At 41.2% G+C, this 11,849-nt stretch overlaps 1 protein-coding gene across 1 annotated transcript; it reads right to left on the bottom strand.

The window, feature by feature from the left end:
* Window positions 1-7,469: 7,469 nt before the first annotated feature.
* Window positions 7,470-11,164, bottom strand: LOC108597476. Its single transcript, XM_017984051.2, has 2 exons — window positions 11,054-11,164; window positions 7,470-10,993 (listed from the first exon to the last, which is right to left on the bottom strand). The coding sequence occupies exons 1-2, from the start codon at window positions 11,107-11,109 to the stop codon at window positions 7,546-7,548; spliced, it is 3,504 nt and encodes a 1,167-aa protein (XP_017839540.1). The 5' UTR covers window positions 11,110-11,164; the 3' UTR covers window positions 7,470-7,545.
* Between the last annotated feature and the right edge of the window lie 685 nt (window positions 11,165-11,849).

Here is an 11,849-nt window from a genome sequence, read left to right as displayed (position 1 = left end):
TAAGCTTTGTCCACTGTGCAATCACAATCCCAATTTTCGTATTGCCCGTAAAACAAAGACGCAAAAAAGGGTCGTTCAGCTTATTTAAATTTCATATATTTAAATAGCATTTACCGCTAGACGACTCACACCCATTGTAATCTATCAGTGCAGTGCCCCAAGCGTGCGGCATAGATGAAAGTTTCAAGTGGCGCGCACACATACTAAAGCAATGTGGGCTAGAGGCTGGCAATTGACAAAAGGGGTAGTTGGCATATAAATAGATATATGGCATATAGATATGCTAGACAGAAAAACAATTTCACAGTTAGAACTGGCAAATATGAAAAGTAAAATGTAAAATAGGCTCCCACCCACAACCCCCTAGATGGGGTGGGGGGTACTATAACTTTGGCGGCGCATATCAAGCGGAAACGGAAGTCAGACACTTACATATGCGCGCGTAACTTGACGCTCCCACCTACGCAAGCGTCTCACTTTTTACTTTTATATATTTGTTGTTGTTGGTTCTGCGGCGCTGTTTGTCTGTCTTTCTGTCGATCTGTCTGTCTGTCTGTTAGCCTGCGGCATATTTCAACAGTTGCCAACTTTGCTTGTTGTTGTCATAATATTGGCATGCATATATCATGCTGACGGTCTATAAAAATTTCTACACCCAACAGCATAAAAAAGTCAAAGCTAAGGGTTGAATTTCCAACATTTAGTTGTTGTTGTTGTTGTTGTCAACGCTGTTGCACTTGTCATAAATCCGTTGTAAAGCGTCAGTGGGCGGAGGGGGTGTATTTCGTATGTAATAAGCCTCAATGGACTTATCGCTTATTTTGATCCTAAGTGGTTGATAATAAATTGTTACTGAGAAATATTGGATGTCAATTCAACTAGAACTGGGGGGGTGTTGCTAAGCTAAGCAACCCCAAAAATAAAATAAAAAAAAAAAGCAAATTGTTGCAACAACAATGGGAAACTCTTTTGGCTAAATCAAATGCAGGCAACGTTAAGTAACTAAAGCTGTAACATTTTACAGCTTTCAGCTTATTTATTAAGCACGTTTCGAGATCTCGAGCTGAGATGAGCTGAGCTGTCGCTGAAATTCACCTGCACACACACACACACACACACACAACTCCCTTTGGCAACATTTTTATTAATATTTAATGCGAGTTTTTGGCAACTTTTTGCAACGCTTCCCTCGCTTTGCTGCCAACCCTCATAAAAACGCAACTTTTCGCACAACTGACAACTCAATTCGCCTATAGCACGTGCCAAATAATGTGATCTCTCGAGCCCCCGCTACCTTCCTCTCCCTCACTTGCAACTGCATGCAAAATGGCACAAGTCGCGCCTTCGCTAGTCCATTAGTTGAGCTAGCCGCTTAGCTCTGTAGAAACTCCACCAGCAACTTGTCAAACCCAAACCCAGACAAGGGTTGTCTGTGATTTGAAGTTGACGTAGCAGCGGGCAGAGCTAACTAACGCTCACCATTACTCATAAATATTTTAAAGTTTCAAATTACCAGTGGCAAAAACAATCAATGCCAGAGCTCAAAGCGAACTCACGTCACAGATGTCAACATTTTTTTTGTAAGCAGAGCAGCCCCCACCCCCTGGGGGCGTGGTCAGCCGAAGGCAGCACGCAATCAGCGCTAATCTAATGAACCACTGTGCAGCATGTGCTAAAATTTTCACAAAACAAATTGTTGCAAAACGAAGTTAAATGAAGAATGATAAGAAAAATAAATTTAGCCATGGCAATATTATTTTATTAAAATTGTGCTTTGAATTTGGCATTGCGTAAAAATAAACCAAAGGGAAAAGTAATTTAAAAACTTACGACATCTTTAAGCGGTCACATTTTTAAAGCTGAAATAGAAATATTTTTTATGTATTGAATTTTAAAGCTATTTTAAGTTAAATAAAATGTAATAAGGAATTAATTTTCAAATTTGTATAATTTAGATACGAAATAATTTAATTTTTTATATACACATTTAAATTTAATTTTAATTTTTATATCACACATTAAAATTTAATGAAACGAATTTAAATATAGTTTTAAGTAATGTTATTAAATAAATTAATACTACATAAAATTTATTTACGTATAATTAATATGTTGACTTATTTGTATTTAAAGAGTAATTTTTGTGCATTTTATACTAAAATTTAAATTAAAAGTAATAATTAACTGCTGATTTGCGTATACAAATTTTAATTAAATAATTACTCATAAGCCTTGTTAGCCAAAATAACAAAATAGTAGCTAAAATGTTGCTTGGCGTGATAACTATTTTAAGAAATAATTTTTTGAATAGAATTTTTATTAAAATCATTGCTTCAAATTGATAATTTATTATTAAGCTTTAAATTCCGAGAACTGAAAACTAAAATGCCCAAAAAAATGAAAATGTTTGTACATAAGAAATGAGGCAAAGATGACATTTAATGTGGCGCGCAGTGCAGCAGACAAATAATTTTGAGCTCAGGCGCAAGTAGTGCGAGTTAGTTAGAGCTCGTTAGTGGGGTGGGGGTGGGGCTGGGTGGTGATAGTATAAAGTGCGTGCTTACTTATTCACACTGGCTGCCTGACTGGCTGCCTGGCTGGCAGTTATGAATATATAAAGAATGCCAAAATGTCTTGTAAGTTCGCTCAAGTATGTAATATGAGCGCACTTTTCATTTGCCAGTTACAGTTAACGCTGCTCTTACCCGTTGCCAGTTACCGTTAGTGACAGCGCAAAATGGCAGGCAGGTAGCCAAGTCCTGTCGCTCCTGCCAAACAGCCGAACGAACAGTAGACTGTTGCTTACGTTTACGGTTACCGCTTGCAATTCATATAAAAATAATTATTTCACAGGCGCGCATATTCATTATGCGCAATGGCAGCAACAACAACAAAATGCCGTCGTATGATATTAAAAATGCAATTTGGGCAACTCCACAGAACAACAAAAAAAGGCAGCAGCATAATTTTGTTTTTTAGCGAACGTGCAGCAAGCGCCTTTAAGCATATCCTTGCTGCTGTGGTGGCTTAAAATTGTCGTTCCTGTCGTTTGGCCAGCGTAATCGTTACGCACTACGCAATACGCATTTGCAAATTGCATTTCCAACTCGTTGGCGTTGCCTCGTCTGCCCCGACAAGTGGCAGAACACTCAAGTTGCAATTTCATTGCAGCCAGCCAGGACATGCTTTTGCCTCTCTGTCTGTCTGTGTGTGTGTGTCAAAGTTGTACTTTGGACACGCGCAACAAATTAAACGCTCGCTCGCTCGCGCAATAAACATTAATAAAAATCACACAAAGATTGTAAAAGGTGCAGCAGGCAGCAGCCATTGCCAAATGAAAATGAAAATGATAATGGAAAATGGCAAAATTGCTCATAAACAAGTCCATCAAATAAAGTGCACAGCAGCTGAAAATGCAAAAGACAATAAAACGCATGCAAAGAGCAAAAAAAAAAAATAGTACACTGCACAAAAAAGTAGTTGTATAATAGATACAAACTTATATAATGCTTAAGTCTGCAAAGGGCAAACAAAAAGTTATAATACCTTATAAAACTGAAAGCCATTGGTGACTTTTGGCGTTAAACCGCAGCACAATATTAACAGTGACGCATACGCAACAGACACACACAGATACACACATACATATACAGTGGGAAGCCCATACACGCAAGAGCGACCACAGCAGACTATCAAATTTTAATATGGCAGCAGCTTGTGCCTTTATTTCATAAATGTTTAATGAAATTAAGCGGCAAGCTTTTTGGCTCAGTTGTAGCCCCGCCCCGCCCCCCGCTACGTTCTGACTGTCTGTCCAAAAAGGAGTGTAGCGCAAATAAATCATAAAGCATAAATATACACACACATAGCCAGGTATACATATAGTAGTAAGCCAGACAGTTGTAGCCCTGGCATCGCATTGTTTGCATACCTTTTTAAACGGTTTTCAAAGTATTTCGCTTGCATTTTATTTGTAATTTTTATTTTGCTTGTGTGTGTGTATGTGTGTGTTAACCACAACTAAAAGTGCGGCTGCTAAATTATGAAATAAGCGCTTTTTATATGCTTTTGATTTTAATGAGTGGCTCTACACTCGACAGTCGTGTTTATTTTTTCAAAAGGTCAACCAAAGCGAGCAAATAAAATACGAAAATACTTCCGGCGTACATGACGCAGGGGCAACAAGCAGCTGCTGCTGCTAGTGAAGTGAGGCACTGAGCACAAACTTTAACAGGCAGCCAGGCAACACCCTAAAAATATGCAACGAAAATTATACAAAAAAATAAAACAATTGCAAAACTAGCAAATACTCTTACATATCAAATTAAATAAATTATAATAGAACATAATTTTTATTGCCACTTATTTTTATAACCAAAACATTCAACTCACTTTAAAGCGAAATAGAGTTCAGCGCTTTGGGGTTGTTGAATGAAAAAAAAGGCAACACCCATTCGCATATGCGAAATCAAAAGTTGTTTATGACTCAATTTGTAGTTTTGAACATGAATTATTGCAGCTGTGTGCTCTTGAATTGAAGTGTGGGTGGCACTCGCCTGCATATTTATGTATATTGTATATTGCTTGTATGTCTGCTGGCAAAATAACACGAAAAAATATTCTCTGCAAAAAAATAACAACAAAAAAATATCACGAACTGAAATTTGCCCAAAACTAATTTAGCAAAGAGGAAATTAAATATGGCAAAGTTTGACATTTGACAGATTTGTTATTTTGTCGTTGCTTGTTTTCGTTTTTTTATTTTGTAGTTTTGTTTTGACATTGTCTTGATTTTGTTTATTTATGTGCACAGCTCAAGTAATTGAAACATTTGCAAACTGCACATGTCTCTGGCTCTTGCAGATCTCTGAGTGCGCGGCAATATGTAAATGCTCAGAGAGCGAGGACTAAGACTTTCCAGCTGTGTGTATTTGTTTTTGCATTTCATTAGAATTGAATTGCTTTCAGTTTCAATGCAAGCTGCTGCTGCTGCTGTCGTCTCTGTCTTCGCCTTGAGCGAAAACTTTTGACGCCTCGCACTTAATTTAGTCAATAAGATGCAAATGATGCTGGCGCCGGCTCTAATTAGAAAACTCAGCTACATAAGCAGCCAAAAGCTCGTTAGTTTTGTATTTGTTTGCATATTAAAAGCGCCGGCGACTTTAAAACTATGCAACAGTAGGGTGGGTCGAGTTAAAGTTTGACCAAATGGTACAGAAATATAAATTATATAAATTATTCGCATAATTCTTTCAGCGGCTTAAATTTCAGTAGTGATTTCTGAGTAATATTATATTAATAGCAAAAAAAAAAAAACGAAGCAAATAAAATATTTATTTAATGTTGACTTAAGTGTTATTGAATATTATATTGGAAGTATTAGAGCTATGATGTCTATGGAAAATATTTTAAGAATTTTGTATTATGGTATAGAAAAATCTATTGCAAATTGCAGTGGAATTAAATTTCAGTAGCGATTTCTGAATAATATTAATAGCAAAGAAAAACGAAACAAATCTTTATTTTATTTATTTAATAATTACTTTTAATCTTATTTAAAAAGAGTGTTATTGAATATTGTATTAGAGAAAATATTCTATGAATATACAACAATTTTATTATATTTATTTTATTTATTAAAAGTATTAAATATATGACCCACCCTAATGCAAATTACCTGAAGTGAGCTCATGCTACAATTGCAACTTCAGTACTAATGACTAACTATCTTAGTTGCTATTTTAGTAGTGCTCAGTAGTGAAAGCTTTGCCAAAAATACCTGCAAGTCAAGTAATGTTGGATTATTAAATAGTTTACTGTATACTTTATTATTTATAGCGTAGACTATGTGCAATGCAACTGTCTGTGTGTGTGTGTGTGTGTGTCTTGCTCTAGCTGCCATATGCAGTTATGCCGAGCATGAAATGATGTGCACATTCTTCTTCATCATTGCCCATCATCAAGTGCGCAGTTTGTACGTTTATCATGCCAACTGTGCTTACTTTTACGCTCTTGCTTTACTTCCCAATCTACTCGACTCCGTGTGTCTTTTGCTTGGGTTTTCTCTGCTGGGTTTTGTGGCTGCGCTACGGTTTTCGATTTCAGCCACACTGTTGACACATACCGCTGACAAATGGCTAGTGGAAGTTTATAATTGGATTGTGGAGCTGCATTAAGCTCTCTCGCGTTTATTGAAGGGCTTCAAATACTTCAATCGTTCGAACGCAAAAATGCAATTATTTAATAAGCCCAAATTATAGACACACACACACACACCCACACACACAGATATGAAGCTATAGGTGCCAGCAGCAGCACCTTGCTGCTCTCTCCCAGTGCTCAGAGTTCAGCAGGGCTTATGGGTAAATATTTCATGGCTGACTACTTATCGCTTAATCACATCAGTGGGCGCTACAACGAGCCAGGGCTAGCAGCATAAAACATTTAGCAATATGAAACTGCTACAGTTACTTTTTGGCACACATCAAAGCCAATCAAAATGGCATTTCAATAATATCAGAGCGCTACAATCGCATCAGCCAAGCACACACACACACACACACACATGCGTATATGCGTGTGTGTAGAGATATACACACCCATACATATGTACAAATGTTGTAATGTGGCACGCGTGTTTTTGGACTGAGCGCGAGGGGCGAAGTTGGTGGCACATAAACGATTTGTTCGCAAATATCATGAGCATGAGCTCACTCCTTAGATACACACACAGACAGAGACACACACATGCAAGGGCATGCACAAACAAAGCCTGCCTTGTGTTGTTGAGTAGTAGTGGCTGTGGCTATGCTGGTTGGGGCGGAAATTGTGTCAAACGAGACTTTCGCTTTTCAACAAATGTGTCCTTGTCCAAAATGCTGCACTGAGCGAATATGTAATAAATAAATTTGTAGCTAGAATAAACTTTGTAATATTTCGATTGCAATTTCTGCTTGTTAATGCTGCTTTAAGTAAAACAAAATTCCAATATTTGTATTCAAATTTCTTAACTAAAATCAGCTTAGCTTTGGATAAAACAAATTCAAGTTGGATGTTAAATTAATAGATTAACACAAGCATATATTGCAATTTTTAAGATTGCACTTTTTTTTAAGTTGTTTGAGACCAAGTCAAATTCATATTCTATAAGTAGCAGAAATATTCTTTGAAATGATAAGCTTGAAGCTTCAAGTTCAATTCTATTCCATTCAAATTGCTTTAAATTTACTAAGCAGCTGCTTATTCAAAACGACATCAAATATTTCTTTAAGTGCAAGCAGAACATTACACATATGCAAGTATAACTGTGTTGAAGCATGTCTGTGTGTGTGTAAGTCGGCATGGGTGTGTGGCTGCTATAACATAAAGATATAGATATTGACATGCACATAAAGATAAGAGCGGAGTGGTGGGGGGAAATGTGAATGGGCATGTCGAGGAAGAAATTATGACATTTAAATGCTTCTTCTTTTTATATCCAAATGTTGATTTTTATTATGGTGAATGCATAACTTAATAAGTTTTTGTTTAATTTTGTATTAGTTCTCAATCGCACTCCTTTACTGACGCTTCCTCAGACGGCTCCTCTGCTGGACAACCACAGTTACCCTTTTCTTCTTCCTCGGGGGCTTCGCTAGAAATGACGCACTTTACACTCAATGGATCTGCTAATGGGAATATTCTAGTGATTGCTTGAGGCATTGATGAACTATCTTCAAGCTCAGCACTAGGCTCTCCGTTTTTCTTGCCACAACCTTTTTCGCAATTCAGACTTTGATTTTGATTTGGAGGATTTGAGTTCATGACATACAGTCCCAAAGGCTTGGCACTAACATCACGACACACTGACTGATTTTCTGGAGGCGCGGCATTCTGTTTCATACACGGGGACGTTGCATGAGAAGCTGACTGAGGTCCACACGGCCCCGACGCAGGAGCTGACTGAGTTCCACACGTCGCCGACGGAGGAGCTGACTGAAGAGCATACGGTTGCCCCAACTGTCCACACGGTTGCCCCGATTGAGGACCTGTCTGAGCTCCATACTGCGACTTCGCCTGAGGAGCTGGCTGATTTTCACACGGTTGCCATGACTGAGGAGCTGGCTGGTTTCCACACGGCCCCGACGCAGGAGCTGACTGAGGTCCACACGCTGCCGACGGAGGAGCTGACTGAAGAGCATACGGTTGCCCCAACTGTCCACACGGTTGCCCCGATTGAGGACCTGTCTGAGCTCCATACTGCGACTTCGCCTGAGGAGCTGGCTGTTGCCATGACTGAGGAGCTGGCTGAGATCCATTCTGCGGCCCCGCCTGAGCTCCACACGGTTGTCCAGACTGAGGTGCATATTGTGCTGGCGCATTTATAGGCATGCCACAAGGATTTGATGATGCTTGAGTTGCACCGTGATGCGGACAGGGTGGTGATTGAGCTTGTGGTGCTTGCCTGTATTGCATATTCTGCTGATTCATTTGCTGATTCGGGCAATGCATTCGGCCGGATGTTGGCTGCTCACTTGTATATTGAAAAGGCGGCCGCTGAGCATTCGATTGGCAGGAGGTTTGTTGATTTTGCGGATAAAAAGGGCAAGTGGGTGCTTTTTGCTGAGCCGGTGGTTCTGTAGACGTCTGGCAGGACAACTGTTGGTTGGGCGCGTGCATCGGACAAGGTGCCGGCGGCTGTGTTTGTTGAGCACACAGCGGACAAGATACCTGCGGTGCATAGGACACCTGACTGGGGCAGTTGGGACTATCGCAGGGTTGCCCCGCTTTGGTTACGACAAAATTGCCAGCTGCTGGATCCGCCGGAAACGGCTGCGTGCGTTCTATATTCAAGGGATTGCGATATGGATCAACTCCACACGCGCAGGTAAAGTTCTTATCGTTGTTGTTGTTGGTGGTGGTATTGTTGGTTACGTTGTTGGTGGTGTTGTTGAAGTTGGCTTTGGAGACGCAGCTGGCGATACCGGAATCGCCGTAGTAGTAATCTGCTGATTTCCTAACAGGTGTGCCCGTCTGCAAAGGAGATTCACCGCTTGGTGCCAATATATGCTGCGGCTTAGACTCTGCCCCTGAACTGCGATGTTTTTCTTGCTGATCCGTTTGTGTGCCGTTTTCCACATTTATCGGCACTTCACAAGAGCAAGCGCATTCCAGTTCAAGTTCAGCGTTGGATTCAGGACCATTCTCTGCTTTGTTTGCCATTTCACAAGAGCAGGCACAGCTGTTGGAGCTGCCCTCCTGATTGATGTCCGTCTCGTCCTCACCCTGATTCTGCGACTGATCTGCAGTTCCATACTTTTCACCGCAGGCATCACATTTTTCCATATATGCCTCACTAGTGATTGGACAGGATTCCATAGCTAGAATGTTCGTAGGTTCGCAGCATTCGGCACATTCATCTCCGTCGGAGACTGACAACTCTGCTCCATATTTAGCCAATAGTTCAATAATGACCCCATTCGTCCAGCCATAACCACACTGACAATCATACTCACCTCCAATGCCCTTGCCGCCCAGCACCTCGCAGTTGTACTTGTCATACATGGCGTTGGAATTGCGAAATGCTGTGTAGTTTGCCTTGACCCAACGGTCGCACCAGCGCTTTGACATTTCGATGGCCTGAGGTGTACCCAAATTATTTAGACCCTCGATGAGCATATGCATCATGGGTGGCCAGACATTGGGGTAGTCCCACTGCTGCCCAGTGTTGCTCAGCGTTGTGGGCACACCGCCCGGATAGCTGTCCAGCTCGTTCTCTTCGATGTAGCGCATAATAGAATCGGTGAGTTTATCCACATCGTTGATGGGAAAAGCACGATGCCAAAGCGGTGATAGATTGGTCACCACGAAGTAGTTACGTGGCTGCTTATTCAACAAGTCATAGTCCAACCACACACCCATTTCCTCATTCCATAGTATAGCACGTATAGCTTTAATGAGTGCACAGGCTCGTTGCTGATAAAGGTCCGCCTTGGCTGTGTTGCCTGCCTTGCGGTACCAGAGCGAAAGGTACTTAAAGTTACGAAACACCATCGCATTGAGGTCGACAGGCACAATGTAGTTCGCTTTAGTGTCGCTCAGGGTGCCCACGTTGTTGCCTATGGCAGAGATAAACCAGCGAGAGCTAAAGTTCATGCCGGACTCGCAAGCTGCTTTGATGTGGGAGTAATGCTCCTCCCTGGCCTCTTCCTCGCCATAGGATGAGGCTCTGGCAACATCCTCGCGATAAGCCTCTGGACGCGGTCCCGATGACTTGTCGCGATATTGATACAAAAGTCGATTCTCCACTTGAACCGCATGGTTTTTTATAAAATTCTCCATCTCCATGTCGAGCACTGGGAGCGCCTGCAGTGCATAACGCTCATCGTTGGTCAGCTCCACATAAGTGCTTATCATGCGTATCAATAGCGGCGGCTGCGAGCGTCCCCAGTAGTAGATGCGTCCACCCGAGGGCACAAACTGATAGTTCTGCACCACACCCAGCAGATTGTCGATCATGCCACGCGCGGTCTGTGGCATGCCGCTATAGAGCAGGCCACGCACTATCCAGTACGTGTCCCAATAGTAGAACTCGCCAAAGCGACCGCCTGGCACTATGAACGGATTCGGCAGATAGACAAGCGAATACATGAGCGGATTCGTTCGCACGCAATCTTTAATGCGACGTCCCAAATTCTTCCAAATGGCATGCACACTGGCACCGAATCGCTTGAGCTCTGGATCTTGCACATTCTTTAGAAATTGCGGCTCAGAGCGCCAGTCGGGTGGATTCCAAGCTTCCAGCTCCATGCCAGGCGGATCGAAGTGATTCTCCACAAAGTTGCACAGATGCTTCAACGATCCCTCGTTCTTCTTGCAAGCGCTGAACAACTGAAAATCTGCCAAAATGCGCTCAGGCAAATACTTTGCACACATGTCCACAAATGTTTTGCTGTCCGCGAACATTCCGGACAGCTGCACTGCACCCAGCAATGCGCCACAACAATAGATGGCGCTTTAATTCAAGCAAATTAATTTGTATACACAATTTTTTGGAAGCTACTGTTGTACATACCCATTGGCGCCAGCCAAATGTATTTCGCCGCATTCTGCGCATTTGCGACCCGACATTTCAATTTTGATTTAGGCTATGTGTTCGAACATATGAAGTTCAGTTATAGTTTAATTGGAACTAAAATTCTACAAGTTGACGCAAAAGTTATGGACTACATAACTGTACAAAAAATATATGCCGCACTACCAATTTGATTTATATTTTTGACTCTTACACCTTTTTGGCAGCTTCCAAGCCAACTGGCCAACTGTTGGGCGATTGAGGGCGTGCATAAATCAAAAAACACAACAACATTATATTGACCATTAAAACAAATTTGTCGACATTTGCCATTAAGAGTCAACAATGCGGCGTGCGTCCATAAATCAGCGTAAATAGACAGGAAGCGCCTTAAAAATCTGCTACACAAATGTGGCCAGCCCTTCGAATACAATTTTCGCTGCAAATTACCATAAATGTTTTTGGCCCCAGCCTCAAAGGCAGCCAAGAAGTTTTTCTCTTTGCCTAAAAGCTATTGGCCTCATTGTCCATTTGTAATTTCCAGACAATTTATCAAACAAGCCAAGTAAACGGACTGCGGACTGTGTGGGACTGCGACTGAAATTGAAATGGCGCAGAAAATGCGCTTCAAGTGGCCAAAAGCAAAAGTCAATTTGTGTGCAAAACAAAAAATATAATAAAGAGAAAAAAACCTACAGCAATCGAACAATTGAAATCCGCTGCGCCACATTACTTCTTAAAAATTTGCGCAACTTTGGTTATTACAGCTAGTTTTACCAAAAAACTTTTGATCAAC

This window comes from Drosophila busckii, chromosome 2R (assembly GCF_011750605.1).
Source record: "Drosophila busckii strain San Diego stock center, stock number 13000-0081.31 chromosome 2R, ASM1175060v1, whole genome shotgun sequence".
Lineage (NCBI taxonomy): Eukaryota > Metazoa > Arthropoda > Insecta > Diptera > Drosophilidae > Drosophila > Drosophila busckii.
The sequence above is the reverse complement of the archived record's forward strand: the minus strand, read 5'-3'. Positions and strand labels throughout refer to the sequence as shown.

Excerpts from the sequence above, each read along its gene's own strand:
- LOC108597476 (XM_017984051.2), bottom strand. The coding sequence starts at position 11,109 with ATGTCGGGTCGCAAATGCGCAGAATGCGGCGAAATACATTTGGCTGGC. Across the intron at positions 10,994-11,053 it reads CATTTGGCTGGCGCCAATGG|CGCCATCTATTGTTGTGGCG; the intron begins GTATGTACAACA and ends CTTGAATTAAAG.